The 20737-nt window shown below is 45.2% G+C and overlaps 1 protein-coding gene across 10 annotated transcripts in view; it reads left to right on the plus strand.

Annotated features, from left to right (window-relative positions):
• The window catches only part of kif13a (kinesin family member 13A), a 37081-nt gene that overhangs the window by 14534 nt on the left and 1810 nt on the right, over window positions 1–20737 (plus strand). For 2 of the 10 annotated variants that reach the window (XM_041941617.1, XM_041941618.1), the window contains exons 5-39: window positions 125–217; window positions 921–1101; window positions 2410–2497; window positions 3043–3177; window positions 3296–3408; window positions 3521–3632; window positions 3798–4010; window positions 4115–4225; window positions 4314–4448; window positions 5590–5720; window positions 5997–6083; window positions 6168–6343; window positions 7709–7928; window positions 8682–8844; window positions 9013–9156; window positions 9250–9399; window positions 9672–9836; window positions 9954–10127; window positions 10589–10740; window positions 10831–10963; window positions 11146–11292; window positions 12740–12772; window positions 13724–13823; window positions 13949–14075; window positions 14159–14214; window positions 14301–14425; window positions 15142–15318; window positions 15435–15527; window positions 15666–15818; window positions 15939–16016; window positions 16117–16167; window positions 17017–17104; window positions 17204–17355; window positions 18311–18478; window positions 19396–20602. In XM_041941617.1, the coding sequence (XP_041797551.1) occupies window positions 125–217; window positions 921–1101; window positions 2410–2497; window positions 3043–3177; window positions 3296–3408; window positions 3521–3632; window positions 3798–4010; window positions 4115–4225; window positions 4314–4448; window positions 5590–5720; window positions 5997–6083; window positions 6168–6343; window positions 7709–7928; window positions 8682–8844; window positions 9013–9156; window positions 9250–9399; window positions 9672–9836; window positions 9954–10127; window positions 10589–10740; window positions 10831–10963; window positions 11146–11292; window positions 12740–12772; window positions 13724–13823; window positions 13949–14075; window positions 14159–14214; window positions 14301–14425; window positions 15142–15318; window positions 15435–15527; window positions 15666–15818; window positions 15939–16016; window positions 16117–16167; window positions 17017–17104; window positions 17204–17355; window positions 18311–18478; window positions 19396–20602 (5631 nt within the window). Of the gene's footprint in view, window positions 1–124; window positions 218–920; window positions 1102–2409; window positions 2498–3042; window positions 3178–3295; window positions 3409–3520; window positions 3633–3797; window positions 4011–4114; window positions 4226–4313; window positions 4449–5589; window positions 5721–5996; window positions 6084–6167; window positions 6344–7708; window positions 7929–8681; window positions 8845–9012; window positions 9157–9249; window positions 9400–9671; window positions 9837–9953; window positions 10128–10588; window positions 10741–10830; window positions 10964–11145; window positions 11293–12739; window positions 12773–13723; window positions 13824–13948; window positions 14076–14158; window positions 14215–14300; window positions 14426–15141; window positions 15319–15434; window positions 15528–15665; window positions 15819–15938; window positions 16017–16116; window positions 16168–17016; window positions 17105–17203; window positions 17356–18310; window positions 19045–19395; window positions 20603–20737 lie in introns of those variants that run through there. The other 8 variants (XM_041941619.1, XM_041941620.1, XM_041941622.1 and 5 more) reach the window with 6 other exon arrangements.

The raw sequence follows: 20737 nt of genomic DNA on the forward strand, positions 1-20737 counted from the left end.
TTTAATGGCCCTCATTGACTAAACTTAGACACAGATGCAAACCGGACAGCTAAGAGTGATTATAGAAGTGGATGTTTTATTTGTTTGCCATAATATCCATGGTGACTGATTCTTTGTCTAAAAGGTCAAGAGGTGGTGTTCAAGTGCCTTGGAGAGGGAATACTTGAAAATGCATTCCAGGGATATAATGCCTGCATATTTGCCTATGGACAAACAGGTAACTGAAAATCCAGATGAAATCTGCATTGAGCCGCTCAGTTTTTCTTTTTTTTTTTAATGTCTTTAAGTACATTCGCAGGTCGCGCTGTCTCCAGATGTGTCCGTAGAAAGTTTGAAGAACAGGAAGACTTGTATTTCTGATCACTCTGGTGAATCACTTAACTCACATCCTTTCTCACCACGATGCAGATTAGCTCCTTTATCCCGCTTCCTGCTGCAGAGGGAAATGTTTGGTAAAGAGATGTTTGAAGAGGAGCATGCCAATATTTAAGTGGCCCTCCAGTCACCTAATGCACAAAAAAAGGAGCACATTAGTTCATGGGAAGTGGAGGCACATGGTATTTGATTTGATTCGGTTTATCTTAAGGGATGGTAATGTTGGTCGGTCCATCATTTGGTCCACCATTTTGGTCCAGACTGTACAGTCATTCATGGTTCCCAGATGATGAATCCTGATGACTGTTTCACAGCTAGCAGCTAGCGAGGCTGCAGACTTTTTGTACTCTTACACAGAGAGAATTTGCTATTATGTGATCATTATGCCCATTTTTCTGCAGATGGGCTCAAAAGAGAGAGTGAAATCATCTCTGAAATCAACTGTTTTTATTTAAACTGAGATGAAGTTTTGTTGTTTTTCAAGCACTGCACTCTATAGACTTCAATACAATACAATCATGTGTGACTCTGCAATGTCCACCTAGGTTCAGGCAAGTCCTTTTCCATGATGGGGAATGGGGAGCAGCCGGGTTTAATCCCTCGACTCTGCTGCTCGCTGTTTGAGAGGGTCCACACAGAGGGGAACGAGGCCCACACTTTTAAGGTGGAGGTGTCCTACATGGAGATCTACAATGAGAAGGTCCGTGACCTGCTCGATCCCAAAGGGTGAGTCTTATGGGTGGTCTTGTACTTCTTTATCAGAATAAGAGCTTGAATTTAATGAACTAATGCTTTGGTAATGCTTTTGGCCTGTGGGTGACCGACACAGCTGGTCGCACAAACTGTGGCGTTATTTTCTCATAGTCTTGATTCACTCCAACTGCAGCACCGACCCCTCCGTCAGCTCCCACTGCGCGTCAGTTTGCATCTCTGTTTATAGCTCTGTTGTGTCTAGTAGCCTGAATGGGCGACGGCGACAGAATGATGCAAGTAGGAAGCTCAACCCAGTCATTTCCTGCAGAGCAGCAGCCATCATCGTCCTCTGACACTGCTGCATTCTTTGCCTCTGTGGTCTGATGTGGGTTGGCAGACAGACTGCAGGGGAGAGTCAACTGTGAAAGAGTGTGTTTCAGGGACATCTGTTAGCGAAGCTGGGAGCAGGAGAGCGGTCAGAGCAGCCTGCGAGCCGAGCCCCACAGAGGGACTACAGTGGAGTGCTCTGTGTGCTGCAGATGTCTGAAGATGCAGCCAGACCCGTTTCGATGGCAACTTCCTCTCGCTTATATAACGAGCCTCACACTCTCTTGATCTTCCCGTCCAACTGCCTCTGTGATTTGTAGGATTAAACATTGGCTGTGATATAGCCACATGATGTAGAGACAAGTGTAAATAGGATACGAGTTTGTAGTGGCTACATCCTCCTGTTTGCTGCAGTGGGTGGTTGATGACTGGAGTGGAGACAGTGAACCAGGTTTCAACCTTAGTGGTTCTGTAGCCATTTAGACGGATTCACTGACTCTTACTGATCCATAAGATTTCTCCTCAACATCTGGCAAGCAGCCAGGTGGAGATGAACTTCAGTTTGCACACCTACACCTACCTGCCCACAACTACTACAATATGGGATGAATAGCAAATGCAACTTTTTAAAATGAGATTTGCTGTTATTCCGAAATAGCATTGGTAACAAATACCAACTGGAATTTCCCAGAAGTGAAGTTGAAATAATGGTCCAAGAATGAGTCATATGAGCTTAAGTTTTATTCATTCTGATCAGGCGCTAGAGGTCAGAGGAGATGCTTTTAGCTTCTCCAGGGAGAAAATTTGTTGAGCTGCCATAAGTGCTGAGAAGCGTGACATGAAAAGGACTTCACAGGGAGAGGAATGTCAAGTCAAATGTGCATTAAAAAAACCCTGATCGTATTTTTATTCATTCTTTTTGCACATATGTGCATAATTGGAGATGGTAAGCACCCCTCCCATTTTCTCCCTCCTTCTTTTACTCATCGTATTGCTCTCTCTCTCTTTTTGAAGGAGCCGACAGTCCCTGAAAGTTCGGGAACACAAAGTCCTGGGTCCATACGTGGATGGTCTGTCTCAGCTGGCTGTGACCAACTTTGAGGTGTGTCCGTCGCCCTTCTGTCATCACACTGCGACCATAGGCGAAGCTGAATCCATCCGGGGTTGCTGACCAAAGGCCTCTTTTCTCACATGAGCAGAGACATGATTTATGGCATGCAGCAGAAATATCAAATTCCCAGCTGTCAAGCCACTGATTTACATAACAATAAGCTTGTAGGTTCAAATCCTCCCAAGTGCTGAAACTCGCATGACGCATGCTCCTGATGTGGGGATGTAGTCATGGGGCTTCGTGCAGTTTGTATGCCAAGCCTTGGCAGGGCCTTCCTTCATTAAGTTTAAACATCTCCTCCCTGTTCCTCTGCGCTCTTCTCTGCATGATACGAGTCCAGCACATTGTCCACAACCTTGGCCCATTTCCTGCGGTGACCCAGCTTAATCACATGGCACACAGCCATATGTGAAAACCGTCTGACTTTACTGTTATCATAATATAAAAGTTCATGCTTTGCCGAACTGTGCTCACATTTTGTCTTTTTTTTTTAACCTTCCTTTATTCTTGTATGACCTCGCTCTCTGTGTTTTCAGGACATTGAGGTGTTAATGTCAGAGGGGAACAAATCTCGCACAGTTGCAGCCACCAACATGAATGAGGAGAGCAGCCGATCTCATGCCGTCTTCAGCATCATTGTCACACAAACACTTTACGACCTTCAGTCCGGCGTCAGTCTCGTCTTGCTTTTTAGCCTCTTTCACAATGAATTGCTTCTTGAATTTACCGAAACCTCATTTGTTTTTTGTTTTTTTTTTTACTTTTGGCTCATGTTGTGGTGGTAAACAGAATTCGGGGGAGAAGGTGAGCAAGATGAGTCTGGTGGACCTGGCAGGGAGTGAGCGAGTGTCCAAGACCGGAGCTGCTGGAGAGAGACTCAAAGAGGGCAGCAATATTAACAAGTGGGTATATTTTTTAATGTCAAATGCATGCAAATGGATAAAAGTCCAATGAGTCATTTGCTGGGTTGACTCTGATATGGATTGTGTGTGTGTGTTGTGTGTGTGGTTGTAGGTCTCTCACCACATTAGGCTGTGTGATTTCCGCTCTGGCTGATCAGTCTGCAGGAAAGGGGAAAGCCAAGTTTGTTCCGTACAGAGACTCAGTCCTCACCTGGCTACTGAAGGTCTGACCCATAAATTACACATTTATTGCTGCCTTCTGTTTAACGTGCTCATTCTAGATGTGTTCAAATGTGACTGAAAGGTGACCAGAAAGTGTCCTTTGCATGCAGACTGAAAGGAAAGATTTAGCAGCCATGCTTCCTTGCGACATGTTTTCGTGTCCTCAGGACAATCTCGGCGGCAACAGCAAGACAGCCATGATAGCCACGGTGAGTCCGGCGGCCGACAACTACGAGGAGACTCTGTCCACGCTCCGTTACGCCGACAGAGCCAAGAGAATCGTCAACCACGCCGTGGTGAATGAAGACCCCAACGCTCGGATCATCAGAGAGCTTAGGGAGGAGGTGGAGAAGCTCAAAGTTCAGCTCTCTCAGGCTGAGGTGAAGGAAGGGATCGGGTGGAGCGAAGAGACTCACAAACTATGAATGAACGGATTCCAGATTGGTCATCCAGCTGATCTGTCTTTTTCCATTGCTCCCATCAGTCCATGAAGGCTCCTGAACTGAAGGAGAAGCTGCACGAGTCTGAGAAGCTCATTCAGGAGATGACTGTCACCTGGGAGGAGAAGCTGAGAAAGACAGAGGAGATTGCCACTGTACGCCTTTATAAAGAGACTCAGTAACATTTCATTCTAATTCAGCTATTTATGCGCACAGTGACGGTGTTATTGTCTGTGTTTACAGGAGCGTCAGAAGCAGCTGGAGAGCATGGGCATCTCTCTGGAGACATCAGGGATTAAAGTGGGTGAAGACAAGTGTTTCCTGGTTAATCTCAATGCTGATCCGGCCCTGAATGAACTACTGGTCTACTACCTGAAGGTAATAACACTGGCAAAATGACTGATCGCAGATACTAAACAGCCCTCACTACACCGTCACCCTGGCTGTTGCCTTTTGCCATTAGTACACCAGGATTTATACCTATCTGTAGGATTAGAAGTTCCAGGAGTTCAAGCGAGCAATGTTATGCCTGTATGTAGTCATATGTTCATGTTTTGTAATGGCACCAATAATAAAGTGGAAATTTTGTCAATTCCACACACAATGTCAGACATTGCCATGTCTTGCACTCACCACAAATTGTAAATGCAGCGTCACAATGAAAGACACTTTCTGCCTCATCGTTATGCATGGTGAGAACAGACGTTTTCCTGATTGTCTTGATGACATGTTGTCGTGCTGCTCGTGGCAGACGCTGTAACTTGATGTTTATAGGGGCTGCAAAAGTCAGAAATCCAAAACACCTCACCTGTACAGAAGTCAAAGGGGGTGGGGGCTGTAAGATTAGGTGCTGCAAAAATGCTAGTCAGTCAGTCACATGATGCTCATTCGCTCTCTGCTGTTACAGTACACCATTAACAACACAGACCCACAACCTTGGCCTCCCACATACCACAGCCATGATATTTGCCGTTGACTAAGGCCCTGGAACACAGCACGCATGTTGCAGTGGTCCACATGACGCTGTGAGAACAGAGAGGAGGAGCAGGTCTGGACTTTGCAAAGCACTGAGGTGGAACAGCCGAGCAGCTAGCCGGACCTGTAAGAGCAGAGGCATGTGAGAAAGCAGCCTTTGCAGCGTACAGAACAACAGGCCTTTGTCTGAGCTCCGCAGGCCAGCCTGGCATATCAGTGTGGGATGAGTGAAGTGGGTTGGTTCGCTGCAGGGTTAGGACATCCTCTAGAAACTGGGATGTTTGTTTAACAACGCCCACTCTTTCAACGAGAGACACAAGTTTTTTCACTTATGCCTGGTTTTGGATCGGTTTTACTCTAAAATTTCATGAGAATTAAAGTTAACCAAGTTTTTTTTTCCGGCAAATGACAATACTCCTGTGCAAAGTGGTTCAAGAAACAGTTTGTAAGGTTTTTGACCTGACAGGTGGGACAAGATGTGAGGTGTAATTATTTTCAGATCTTGCAATGCGCTTTCGTTGATCTGTCCTCCACCTGTGCGTAGGAGCACACGCGTGTGGGTGCCGACACGTCTCAGGACATCCAGCTGTTTGGGATTGGTATCCAGCCGGAGCACTGCGTCCTGGAGCTCTGCCCAGATGGTGATGTCACCCTGATGCCCATAGGGAACGCCAGGTGAGCTACTATACAACTGCCTTCGACCCAGTCTGCCTATCTCTGTGTATCTCCCTGTTGTCTCTCTCCTTCATGGATGACTGGACCTCAGCGTTTCACATGACCTCACTGTACAGGAATCCATGATCTGGCTCCTCGCTTTGATATCAGAGCCATGTCCCCCTCCTGCTACAAAGACATTGTTCCCACTCAATTCGCTTTCCCTGTTTAAAGATGAAGAGTATAATACCGTCCGACATCTCCATTATTAGAACTGAATTCCTCTGTTTTCTGCAGGACCTGTGTGAACGGAACAATGATTGATTCCCTGGTGCACCTGTGGCACGGAGATCGTATCTTATGGGGCAACAATCACTTCTTCAGGTATAAGACTTGTCAGAGTGTCGCCACATTCGAGCGTGTCTTGAAATGAAAAAGTCATTGATTGGAGATCCTGTTGCTCCGCAGGATTAATCTGCCTAAGCGAAAGCGGCGGGACCGTTTGAAGGAGCTGGAGCGAGCCTCTCCCAGAGAGAGCTTCATTGAGGCAGACGTGGAGACCGCCAGCGAGGCCTCATCTGAGCAGGACTACAGCTATGAGTTTGCCCAGATGGAGGTCATAATGAAGACTCTGGGGAACAATGGTATGGTTAGGATAATCTGTCTTCTGCAATCTACATGATCCTTTAGGCTTTCAGGCCACAGCTGTGTACAGTGTGTGCTCCACTTCGGTTTCTGAACTTTCAGCTTGTTCCAGCAGCTCTGAGCAAATAATGATGTTTTATTTTACTGTTCATTTGAATTATTAGTAAAACAATGCTCTGCTCCTGATCTTGAATATGAATAAAGCACAATTCTTACATTCATTGCATCGGTCAGCTAACTATTTAAGTCAGTTATCTGAACTGGCCTATCTCCGCTCTCCTCCAGAGCTGTCTTCCTCCTGTCCCAACCTTTCTGACTGTCGCAGATTAGCAACCATCTTTAATATTCCCACAGGCCTGAGAGGCACCATTGTTTCTAGTGCTACTGTTATAATGTTAAACTCCAAACGGTTTCATGCACACCTCATGAGCCCTTCTATTACATTTAATCATCATCATTTAAACATCAAGCACAATAAAAGTACACATGGTTACAAATATAGGTACAATAAAGATATTCAAACATGATCATTCTTGTGATATCTGTACTTTGTGGTTAGATGCAACCTGGGTGGAGCTGAAGTCAGAATAATTATTGCATTAATTATTAAGACAGTTCATCTTAAAATTTTAAAAACTGGTGGAAAATGGATGTCACAGCTTCTTTGGGCCCACACTGACATCTGCTGCATCATCAACAGTCCAAAACCCAAACCCACATACATTTACATGGACACACATTTTACACTACTATTTCTAATATAGCAATATTCTGAATGTGATATAGTCAATTTCATTATTGACATAATCAACTCAGTATATCAGTATTGTCTTTTTTGCAATAAGGGCAAAAAACAGAATAGTTTTTGCACATAATCATTCAGTCATTGATGATTCACAATTAAAGAAAGCGGAAAAGCAGCAAATCCTAACATTTAAGAAGATAAACTCACCAAATGTTTGGTAAGACTAAAAATTGTGAATTGAAATAATCCTGTTGTCTTTTTCTCTCAGTCTGTGGAATTTTCAGTCCATCGACTAAATTATTATTTTAAACAATCACTTTAGTAACTAATATTTTTTAAATTGCCAACAAGACACCTTACAATAAGAGCATAATTTGATATGAAGACTCCAACTTCTTGTAGAGGATTATTGATTTTTTGGCTTGCAGGGTCCATGAGAGGAACTGCATCTTAAAGCACTTATTAATAGTCCATTTATTTTATTTGACATCTATTTGTGTCAGTTTCTGTTTCCTGTCCTGCTCCTTTCCTGAAGAAGCTTTGCCTTGTGCTGCTCCTGTAAGTCCCAATCAAGTCCCGTGTATTAGATTGTGAAATGTGTTGCTTGTTGTGTATGCAGACCCCATGCAGAACGTGGTCCAGGTCCTGGAGAAGCAGTACCTGGAGGAGAAGCGTACAGCTCTGGAGGAGCAGAGGATGATGTATGAGCGAGAGCTGGAGTCGCTGCGGCAACAGCTGTCACCCGAGAAAACGCCGCAACACCACCGCAGCAGCAGTGACCGCCTTACGTTCCCGACGCACACGCCACACAGCAAGCTGCGACTGTGGACAGAGGAGCGGTCAGTGGAGAGATACTGTTGCTCTGTGTCACTTTGAAATCAAAGTACAGTCACCTTCTGAGGCCTCTGTAGTTAAATGAACATGTAGGAGCCAAATCCTCATCTTTTTAAAGCATTAAATCATTTAAGTGTTGGATATCACCCGAGTCAGTCACTTCCTGCAGGTTTATCAGTGTGGCGTGACATGATTAGGTTCCTCCTCACCTAGATCTGGAGAGTGAGCGGGTATATGGAATAAAATAAAGTTACTTGACATCTTCCTGTAATAATCCTGAGACTCACTCTTGCTCAAAGCATTGTTTGATAAATGGATGCACTGGTTTGCCATAAGTGTTTTGGTTTACTGTGGCATTCAAACGGTACAGAACTGTGTCCCAAGTGACACTAAATTGGCCAAGAGAACAACATTGCTCCGATTCTGAACTTTCCTGAAACATAGCAGCTTGTGTTGTGCCGGACAAGTGGGCTCATATTTGTGTAATTGATTGCTTGCTAGCTTTAACTATTATCCTGAAAATGCCCGAAAGAGGCCCAAATCTGAGATCAGTCACTCTTCAGCTTAAACATCACATGATTTTAAAGTCAAAGTTTAGTCAAGCGGCAACTTTCCTTTAAACTCTGTTGTTTACACCAACTGTTGCATAAGAGGAGGCAGTACATATAGAAATCCACACTGAGGGTACATAACAGGTGACGGGCCTTCATCTTTATGAATGAATGATTGTGTCATGTGTGTGTGTGTGTGTGTGTCAGGGATGAGCTTTTTCGGCAGAGCCTCTCTCGACTCAGAGAGCAGGTCGTGAAAGCCAACACCTTGGTGCGAGAAGCCAACTTTTTGGCAGAGGAGATGAACAGACTGACGGACTATCAGGTCACCCTTCAGATTCCTGCAGCCAACCTCAGCGCCAACCGCAAGGTCAGAACCTCCAGCAATCGCACAGTACCACCACATCACCTTACTAGAGGATGCGGTATCTCATTGGTACAGATTTTATCGTCCTCAATTGAAGCGTTTAGGTGTGATATTGGAAATTGTGAGTAGCTGTTGGAATATTGGAAGTGTCTAAATCTGTTTTTTATACAGCGTGGTGCAATAGTGAGCGAGCCGGCCATTCAGGTGCGGAGGAAAGGGAAGGGGACCCAGGTGTGGACCATTGAGAAGCTGGAAAACAAACTGGTGGACATGAGAGACCACTACAGGGACTGGAAGGAAGGCACAGAGGAGACGGTACGAAACAGCGCTTCAAAAACAGGAAAAGATTAGTAGAAAAGATTTTTTTTAGTGATCTTGCATATTCTCGGGGTCCTCTGTATTTTTCAGTGTAACATGGCAAACAGCAATCACTGTGACCCGTTCTATGAGGCGCAAGAGAACCACAACCTGATAGGAGTGGCCAACATTTTCCTGGAGTGCCTTTTCCATGATGTCAAACTGCAATATGCTGTCCCCATCATCAGCCAACAGGGAGAGGTAAGGGGACACCGACACACAGATTAATACACAGATAAATTATTCATGGTGCAGCTTTCCAATATTCTTGTTACATGGGGTCGATATTAAAGGATGATGTGCATATAGTTAAAACGAATAATGCATTACACCAAAAGGTTTGGAAATACAGATCATGAAGTACTAAAAAATTAACAATCCATTTTTAAATAGCTGGGAAACATGCATATGAAGACAAGTTGGGACATTTTTTTGACGATGAGAGATGATGTCTCCTTGTCCTGTGCGTGTAGGTAGCAGGCAGGTTGCACATTGAGCTGATGCGAGTCAGTGGAGCCGTACCAGAGCGCCTGTCTGGGGGAGACGACTCGTCCGAGAACTCCAGTGAGAGCAGCTGCTATGAGGTGATGGACACCAACGGGGAGATTGTCCACATGGCCAAGCGGCTCACCTGCAGGGTAAAAGGTTTATTTTTGTCTGCAAGTGCACATGGGAGATATTGCTCTAAGAGACCGATGACTGTCACAGTGCATGAGCGCTCAGTGACTCAGCTTCATCCTGTCTCTTTGCTGCAGGTGCGGATCAGGGAGGCTACCGGTCTGCCGCTCAACCTGTCCAACTTCGTCTTCTGCCAGTACACTTTCTGGGAGCACAGTGAGCCCGCTGTGGCTCCTCCCATGGTCAGCCCAGACAGACCTTCCCCTCGAAGCCCAGATGCCCAGTTTACTGTCCAGTTTGATCACTGCAAGGTGAGTGAAAGGGAGCTGCTGTTTGTTAATGCCTTAACTTGAAGCATTAAAGGACCAGTGTGTAGGGTTTCGTAGCATCTTGTGATGAGGTTGCAAAGTACAACCAGCTGAACACCCCTTACCTCAGCCCTCCCTTTTCTAGTGTGCATGGGGACTCAAAGTGGCTGTGAAACACTAGAGCCAGTTTGTCTGTTCTGGGCTACTGTAGAAACATGGTGGTGCAACATGGCAAACTCTGCCCCCTTTGTAAATATAAAGAGCTCAATCTAAGGTCATGAAAACACAGTGATACATTTTAAGGTGTTTGTAGACTTATGAAATCATACATATTCAATTTCTGCCATATTCAGCCAGTGGAGCTCCTTAAATCCACTGCACTTGTCTTTAATCAGAATTTTATGTTCCAGTAACATTTGTTAACTGCTTTTATTTTCAACTGCACACCTCTTGTCTTTGTGCAGGACTATGTTGTGCATGTGACAGATGAGTTTTTGGAGTTTATATCAGACGGAGCATTGGCCATAGAGGTGTGGGGTCACCGCTGTGCTGGGAACGGACGTTCACTCTGGGAGTTAGACGCACTGGAGGCCAAGACCCAGACGCTCCGAGACCGGTACATATAGCACACATTGCACTTGGACTTCTACACATAGAAACACACAGACCGTGACATTTCCCATGATACTAATCTTGGCTTGTTTAGGTGGAATGAGGTGTCTCGCAGGATCGAGCTGTGGACTTCCATCCAGGAGCTGAATGAGCAGGGAGAGTACTCATCTGTGGAGTTGCACCCTGGAAAAGACATCAGCACGGGAGGAGTCTTCCAGCTCCGACAGGTCTGAGCAGAACTATGAGCAAGTTTCCCTTTAGGTCAAACTGGCTGCTCTACATCAAACACACACTTAAAAGGATCATTGCTAATTATGTTATTCTAAACGCCCTCGTACATGTACTACTTTGAGAGTGCAGCTCTGGAAGCAGCACTCTGATGGTGAATTATGGGGATTTGTCTAAGCAGGGTCACTCCAGGAGACTGCAGGTGTGCGTGAAGCCGGTCCAAAACTCAGGCACTCTGCCTCTGCTGGCGGAGGCTGTGCTGTCTGTCTCCATCGGCTGTGTGTCTGCCCGCTCCACCAAACTACAGAGACCGCTCGACAGCTACCAGGTCCGTGAAACTTAAATATACGTGTTTATGCTGTGGAACTATTGGGATGATAATGTGCATGTAACTGATTCTACATTAAAAGAGAACAGTGTTTTGGGTACATTATGCTTGTTTCATGCCAGTTGTTAGAAAGTGAGGTTTCAGGGGAATTAAGGGTTGAACCCAAACGCAGACATAAAGGGGCACTGGTTCAATTTTAACAATTTAACTCAGGTAACAAAATCCCAAAACTCCAGGAACTACAAAAAACACTTACATGGGTAGAGGGGCATGAGACAAGGAAGAAAGACAACACATGAAACACAGACAAAGAACGTGGCGTGGCTTTTGGATAGAAACACGAGGAAAAAAGGAAACGTGGCTTGGCTAAAGACAATGCCAACACTAAGAAACACTTGTGGCATGGTTAACGACAAAGACAACTTGGGAAACACTTACATGGAGCGTAGCATGGCTAGGGAACGAAGATTCTTGGCATGGGAGCAAAGACAAATCTAGATAACACTTTCAGGAGCGTGGCATGGCTAAGGAACATAGACAACACTTACTTAAAGAACAAAGACAAGACTAGGACAAACACAAGATATGACATAGGGAGGTAACACAGACAACACTAACTGACGCTGAACAAACACTTACATGAAGCATGGCATGGCGAGGAAACATAGACAAAGACAAGACTAGAAAACACTCACATGAACAAAGACAACACAAAGGAAAACACTCACTATAGGCCTGGGGCAAACACAAGGTTTCTCAGACAACGACCTGACAATGACTGAGGGGCAGACACAGACCTAAACACACAAGGGAGGACAACTAATGACACACACAGGTGAAACAGATCAGACAATCACAAAGTACACAAAGTAAAGCGAACGAAGAAACATAACATGAACCTTCAAAATAAAACAGGACGTGACAAAAACAGACTATGATAACACAAAAGGAGAATCTTCAACATAAAACAGGCGTGACAAACACGGATCATGACACCAGCGATATGCAATGTCAAACTGATTCAGCTAAAGTATGTTAAGTCCATCTCTGTTTTTCATGCCATGAGTAGTTCATCTGGATAGTTGGAAGTGACTTCTAAAGAAGGCCAGGGAATGTACAAACTCATTAGTTCCCCGTTTGTTCTGTTAACATGTACTGATATGCCCTGAGTAGAAAGGAAGCAACAATTTGATAAACTCGAAGCAGTCAATGAATCCTTTTTTCTTTTATTTTCCACATTCTGAATAACTAAAAGAGTCAATTCCGGGGCTGGTTATTGTTTTTAAAGAGATCCATCACTCGAAAACATAGAAACATGGATGTAAATTGTTCTTTCGCATCACAGAGATTCCCAGAAAGTTACATGAGCAGGGAATGAGCAATGAGCTGTCATGTCAGCGCCTTCTCTGGTTCCCCACATTTGACTGAGTGTGTTCTCTCCTGCCAGAGAGAGGTGGAGGACGATGTGGATAGTTATCAGGTACCTTCTCGGCCTCCTCCTGCTGCTGCTCCCCCTGTAGTTCACTCTGCAGCATGAAGGAAACCCAGCTGACCGTGTGTTTGCGACTAGGCCTGTTGCTGAGGGCATGTGAGGCGGGAGGCAGAGGGTTGTGCCTCTACCAGCTAAATGAGTGCTTTATTAAACATCAGCTGCACATGATGATTTCTGATCCTGTAATTATCAGCCATTCTTTGGCAGCCCTCTATGCAAAATACAGTCCCACCCATGGCTGAGCTCCCAGGCTGAGCTGTCAGGGATCTTGTGCCACTCTCTCTTGCCTTTACCCTCAGGTTGCGCACACTAATGCTACTGTTTGCTTGTCACTACTGAAGAGCTGCAGGAATAATAAGCCTCACTTAATCACACGGGCATTGCATGGCTGCATGATTACAGTACTTTGCATGGTGGAAGTGTGCTGACGTCAGATGCGTTATATGGTTGGCTCTGAGGTCTGTTGGTTACTGTGGACATTGCAAAGAGGAATCTGCTCTCTGTGGTTCCCCCATGGAGTAATCTGCTGTGTATCCAGGTAGGACTTTGGGTGGCGGCTGTGGCTGCATGTGAGGACATGTTGGTGTGCGCATGCAAGTGTGTATGTGTGGATGCAAGTGTGTAAGTGTAAAAGGGCTCAAGGGAGGTTGTATGTGAGTGTGACTGGAGAATTTGACCATAATGGTTTTTCAGTCATAAATGCTGACTTTAAAGGCTTTGATTTTTAACACCTTGGGTTTGGGAACTTTGACCAGGATTAGCTTTACACTTGGCTTGGCTGATATATTACAAGTATTAAGGAGCAGTTATGGTTGTCCCTCAGACAGAGCAGCCCTGTGCATCCTCACTTTGCAGTGTTAACGCCTCACTGTGCCCTGCAGCAGATTCTCTGCCTTGCTGAGCCAGCTGGCACTGATTCTGGTCTCTGTCTGGTTCCAGGAGGAGGATCTCAACTGTGTTCGAGAGCGCTGGTCGGAGGCCCTGATCAAACGCCGGGAGTACCTTGATGAACAAATCAAGAAAATCATCAACAAACATGGTAAGTCTCAGTGATACAGCTACCACGCACTGGAGGACCTGCTGGGTGACTGCTGTGCATTTGGCAGTATTTTTAGTGTTTTTGTCCATGATGAAACCTCATCCCATCCTCATTTGCGTATCCAGAGAAGTCAGAGGAGGATATTGAGCGTGAGGCTCGGCTGGTGGAGCAGTGGGTTGGCCTGACTGAAGAGAGAAACGCTGTGCTGGTACCTGCACCAGGCAGTGGCATCCCTGGAGCTCCTGCAGATTGGTAAAAACACAAATGCACTTCTGTGCCCTCGTCAGAATCACTTTGCTTTTTTCACCATTAACCTCATATTCACCCCCTTGTAGGACTCCCCCTGCAGGAATGGAAGCTCACGTCCCTGTGCTCTTCCTCGATTTAAATGGTGAGGCAGACTCATCATTTATAAAACCGATATTTTGCAGCGTCTTCTCAGGCTGAGCGAACACTAACTGTCTTTTATGCCACCAGCGGATAATCTGACAGTAAATGAGCAGCTGACCGGCCCACATGCTGCAGGCGTTAACTCTATCCTACCCAAGGAGCATGGAAGCCAGTTCTTCTATCTGCCCATCATCAGGCACAGTGATGAGGAGGTGAGCAGTGGGTTTGACTTGAATGCCCCCCTGTGGCCAAAAAGGGGACTCTGGGAAACGTGCTCAAGCACAAATGCAGATGTACGTTTATTGTGGTTTGTCACATGATCACCATGCAATCCTTGGCTTATAAAGTTGAATGAGCCTATGCGTAAACATTAAGTTTTGGATTCTCCAATACTTCCTCATCAGCCTCTTTTATGTTGTATATTTTTGTAAAAGTACATATGTTTTAGCCACTAGCAGTTTCACAAAGGCTCTTTGTTTAATTTTGCTGATTTTACTACTTAAGTTGTTGCTAGAAGTTCTTTTTTTGCAGATAATTGCACACAGACAAGAGCACTTTAGGGCAGCATATTTTTTCCTACAATTACGTGCATAATTGAACAGTTGCACAGTTCAGTAATTGCATGGCGTCATGCATGGCAGCAAGCGTTTAAAAGAAAAGTTCTCTTAATTTTTCTTTGATGTTGAGCAGCGGCACTAATCATAGAGTAACCACTACAGTCTTTATTGTGCTTAATTGTGCTGAAGTGTCCTGAGATGGTTATTTTTCTGCTCATTAGCCAATTGCTGCAGACTCTGAGCTACAGCCCACCTGCATGACTGTAATTCATGTCTCTGTGTGTGCAGTTACAGCCGACCAGCGCAGATTTTCTCTCTGTAGACGAATGTGGAACCACATTAATCAAACCCAACTCCTCTAACTCACTTAGGTGTGTGCAGTGTGCTCCTGGGACTCATCCATCCACGATTCTGTGCACCTCAACCGCATCACGTCTCCCCACGAACGCATTTACCTGATTATCAAAGCCACCGTGCAGCTCAGCCACCCTGCCTCCATGGAGCTGGTGCTCCGCAAGAGGATCGCTGTCAACATCTACAACAAACAGGTTAATGCAAGAGGGACCAGATTTGACCAGAGGAGGTCGGCCCACAGCAGAGGTGGGGTTTAAAGTAATGGAATGAGTTTTAATAACTAACGCAGTTTTGATTTGTTTCCCTGCAGAGTTTCACTCAGAGTCTCAAGCGAAGAATGTCCCTAAAGAACACACTTTATTCCTGTGGTGTGACTTACGACATCGTTTCCAACATACCAAAGGTACAACTCTGACTCTACATCATGTGATTCTTCCACTCGTCTCACACAGGCTGCTTTCTGGATACGTGACAAATAACAAGTGTGGTGTTTAGCTTCATCAGCACTTTTCTGTGTTTGCTCTCTTCCCCCCTCTTCCAGGCCTCAGAGGAGCCAGAGGAAAGGGAAACCTTGGCCCTCATGGCTGCTCGCGGGGACAGTGAGGAGACTCAGGGCGGAGAAACCTACATAGAGAAATACACACGGGGAGTCCTGGAAGTGGAGAACATCCTCAGTCTGGAGAAGCTACGACAGGTATTTCATTCATCTTTACACATGTGCTTTTTAGTAAATAGTGCGATTTAGAGCACTTCGAGTCACTCATCAGTTGGGGGTCCTGCAAAGATGCACCTATCATGTTCTTTTTCCTTGAAGGCTGTGACAGTGAAGGAAGCGCTCACTGCCAAGGGGAGACACCTAAGAAGGAGTATCAGCACACCAAATGTACAGCATGTAATGAATACATCACTCACTGCACTGCCCACTGAACCACATGGAAGCGATCGGTTTTAAATAATGTGACTCTGATAACGTGTTGTTTCTTGCTCTCCAGTCTTCATGCAGTAAAACAGACCTGACTGCATGCGAGGATGAAGACTGTAAGGTAAGTCAGGTGTGCCTTAGCAACATGTTGATCACGACACTCTGCAGTTAGCGTTTCAATAAGCAGTGGTGGAAGAAGTACTCACTTCTTTTACTTTAATGAAAGCAGTAAAAGCACTGCAGTATAAAACTCCAGTAGAAGTAAAAGTCCTACATTTAAAATTTTACTCAAGTAAAGGTACATTAATATTAGCATCAAAATATTAATATAAGTATAGTATTTCTCAATGATATAGTTGATATCACTGGATTCTAATGACTGATGCATTAATGTGTTATCAATTTAATGTTGCAGCTGGTAAAGGTGGAACTGATTTTAGCTACTTTATATACTGCTGAGTAGCTTGTAAATTTCCCTCCTTGTGTTACCTGTAATTATATCATGATTTATTAGTTCATTATTTCTGAATCTGTAACTAAAGGTCTTAATAAATATATGTAGTGGAGTAAAAAGTGCAGTATTTCTCTCTTTATTGTAGTAGAGTAGAAGTATAAAGTTGCAGAAAGTGGAAATACTGAAATATAGTACAAATACCTAAACATCGTAGGTAAGTGTAGCACTCTGAGTAAATGTACTTAATTACTTTCCACCACTGGCAGAGAGTATGTCTGATTATCATGGTTTGTTACACACACACACACACACACACATATATATATATATATATATATATATAATTGCCTTGTCAAAATGCTTCAGCTAAATGCTGCTGTCACAATTGTCCCTTTGATTAAAAAATCAGACTTTTTATGGTTTTTCACTGTCGGTGATTTACAGGTGGTGTACAATACAGCAACTTTACTTTAACCTTTTTATACTCTCCAATATAACCCGTGTATTATTGTTCAGGACCACTGTGATCATGTGGACAGCACCAACTGCAATCTCCAGGAGGGCTCGCTTTGCACCACACCCATCAAAAGCAAGGAGAATCCAGGTAAAGTAGAGAAACAGCAGATGTGTCGTCCAGACTTTCATTCGCGTGAGAAACAGCGTTTGTGTTGCGACATCAGAACCACTGAATGTTCCTGCACAGGTTTGGTTCCGGAGAGCCCAACGTTTTTCAACTCCAGCCCCTTCAAAGTCCTCTCGCCTCAGCCACCCAAGTTCCTCAAGTCTCTGCTGCCTGTCAAGGAGGAGAACAAGGCGAAGAAAGCCCTGGAGGCCCGGCCGCTGCTGGGACAAGAGGTAAGGAGAAAGGAGTTACATTCACTCCTTCATTCAAGAGGGGAGTATTCGTCTCTTATTTTGCCATGATGTTCCCTTTCCCACTGGACTTTTTTCCACCCCACATATCCTCGTTTTGTCAGTCCTCTGTCAAACACCATTTTTACATGTTACCATGTCACTTATCATATCAAATTACATCTCCACAACACAGTACATTAATTGACATTGACAAAAGTTACTAATTGTCCAAAGCTGCCTGAAGATTTTCTTGAAAATGGCTTTTCTGTTGTATGACTGGACCAAAAAGAGAAAACTCCACTGTGTGGCTCTGTCACTGTACTGAAATGAAAGAGCATGACTCACAGGAGCATGACTTTGACTGCGGATAGCCATAACACTCAATTAGACAAAAAGCTATGCTATAAAGTCTCATGGCTGATTTTGTTTGTGATAACTGGAGTTTTCAGAAAGCTTGTGGCTGTTACAACCATTTAAACTAACCTTGCATATTTGTTATCATCTGTGCTTGAAGTGGATTGAAAGAGGTGCAGGTACTTTACAGTCAGCCCAGCAGCACAAAGGTTCAGTCAGATCTGAGTGTATGACTGCGGTTGTACATAAATTGATGGACTCTGGATAAAAAAGGTCTTTTGCATGATATTAAACAGTAGAAAGACTTCAGATATTTGCTGTTTGCTGTAATAGTGTTTGAATATGAGAAGACTCATACTGAAAAGAGATGAGATTCGTATATGTGTATGTCTGTATGTATAACATACAGACCTACTGCTCATAAGAAGGGTTGGTGCGATAAAAAGTACAGTTACTCATACTTAGTGCACTTCAAGCACAGTTTTTTGTGAAATATTCAACTGCATGGCACTAACTGTGTAACTGGCCTGCCCAGCTCCATGCATGCTGTCTGTGTGTGTGTGTGTGTGAAGTGTTTGCTGTTGTTCTGACCCATTCGCAGAGCATGCGCTCATGTGTGGACAGCCCTGCACTGCTCCCCCCTCCCTGCCCCTGGGGCCGGCCCAGGGCAGGCAGCGAGGGCCACTGCAAGCCTTCCACCTCCACCTCCACCTCCACCACCACCACTCCCACCAGCAGTCAGCTCAGCCACACACTGCCACACACTGGTGTAAGTGCTGCACACACACACGCCGCTCTGAGGGTTACCGTACGGGTTTCACCCCCGTACACTCCGTGTCACGCTGCTCTTAGTGTACACACTACCACAGTTTGCTTTAAGGATTAGAAATGAACCTCTTCTAAACCAGTCTCTGTGCTGAAGCCAGTAGGCTTTTTATGAACTGACAGGATTTCCATGGAGGTTCAAACCCTTTCTGACAAATATCGAGTTCCCTAGCAACAAACATGCTTTGTCCACGAGTTCCAACTGTAGGTAAGTAAAAAACGCAAAGTTATAGCATAGAGTAAGATCATTACTGGAATCACAGCGTCTTTTGCAAAGTAGAAAAAGAGACAACTGAAGTGTTTCAGACATCGTCCAAAGTGTATTAATATTTTTCAAAAAAGTCAACTATCAACATTGTTGTCGAGATAATGTTGTACAACCTAGATTCCAAAAAAGTCTGAACACTGTAAAACAAAAATAAAACAGAATGTGGTAACTTGCCAATCCTATTTGACATATACTCAACTGAAAACAGCACAAAGACAATATATTTAATGTCAACCTCATCAACTTCATCCCCCTATTCTGAATTTGATGCCAGCAACACGATTTAGACAAGTTGGGACAGGAGCAACTGGGAAAGTTGTGGAACACTCCAAAAACACCTGTTTGGATCATTCCACAGGTAAACAGGTTCATGGTAATGGCTCAGACCATGTGTAAACCCAGCAAACACCTTAAAGTTCCCACATTATTCATGCACTGTGCTCATGTTCCATCATCACATTGTACCACATTCTTCCATTGTCTTCTTTCACATTACAAATAGTGTTTATGTAGGATAATGCTCCATACAGGCTAATGCTGACATCATGTCTGCTGGGATGCGTCTTTTGTCCTGTCGCTGTTGTTTTGATCAGCAGGACTCTGAGGACGAGGAGACGGAAGGGGACGTGACCCTGAATCTTGATCGGGGCCCTCGGGACCACAGCAGCTTCCAGCCTTACATCCCTGAGGACTTTGCCAACTTTGAGATCTACAACGCCACTCTGGAGAGCCAGGAGGGGTTTCTGTCCTCCCGCTCTGACTTGAAAGGAAGCCGGTGTGGAGGTGGCAGTGGAGAGAGAGAGGTGCCTCGAAGCCCCACGGCCAGCAGTTGCACCAGTGGTTATTTTTCACACAGTGCCTCCAACGCTACACTGTCTGACATGCCTTTCAGTGCCAGCGAGAGCTCTGACCACCTCAGCTGCACCTCCAGAGACTCCCATGACCCCCTCGGCTGTCCTGCAGGAAGAGGCTGCACCCAAACCAAAAGCGTTTCTGCAGGGAGTGACACCCAGCAGCCTCCTCACTCTGCAGCCGGGGATCAGGATCTTCTCAGCCATCCTGCCTCCTCCTCGCCTGTCAGTATTCCCAATTGCACAGACAAGCAGCAAACTGTCCCTCTGCCTCACAACTGTGTTCTCAGTGCCAGCCAGGAGTTCACTGACTTTAAAGGGGCTGACGACAGTATTGGAGACGGTGATTTAGCACATTTTACAGAGGGGTGGGAGCAGGAGGGTGTGGAGTTCTCTACAAATCAGGAGAAGAAACCAGTTAATGTAGAAAAAAGTGGCAATCAACGCTCCTCTGATGTCTCTGGTGTTATCAACGCATCTGTTCCTGAAAACACTTCAAATGCTATATGCAAATGTCCAAATAGTACAGGCTCTGTCAGTGTAGCTGTGGCCCCTAACACAACTGTGGTTTGCACTCCAGTCAGAGGCCAAGTATCTGTCCCTGACAAAGTCCCAGCTCCATCTCCAGCGTCAGCATCCCCGCTCACTCCTTCATCTACAGCCCTATCCTCTGCCCCGACTCTGCGAGCAGGAGGAGAACCTCCAATCCAAGAGCCAGCCCAGGGAGATCTGCCCCACAGGAGTCCCTGTCCCAGCCCAAACCCCAGCAGTGCCGAGCCCTCGGGCGAGTCCAGCGGAGATGAGAGCGCCCCCGTGGCTCAGCTTCCTGACTGGATGGCCCCCGGGGAGCCGGTGTGGGTGGGGAAGAGGAGAGGAACAGTCCACTACGTCGGAGGGGTGGAGTTTGCTAAGGGGATCTGGATCGGTGTGAAGCTTGACATGGCCGTGGGTGAGTCCCTTTAAAGATTTTGCCTAAAAAGCAAACAGACTTTCTGTGAGTGGAACCAGACAGATTCGAATATATTATGGGACAATTTTAGCTTGAGATATGTTGAGGTCATTTAGAAATAGTGTCGTCATCTCA

The sequence above is a fragment of the Chelmon rostratus genome, chromosome 8 (assembly GCF_017976325.1).
Source record: "Chelmon rostratus isolate fCheRos1 chromosome 8, fCheRos1.pri, whole genome shotgun sequence".
Lineage (NCBI taxonomy): Eukaryota > Metazoa > Chordata > Actinopteri > Chaetodontiformes > Chaetodontidae > Chelmon > Chelmon rostratus.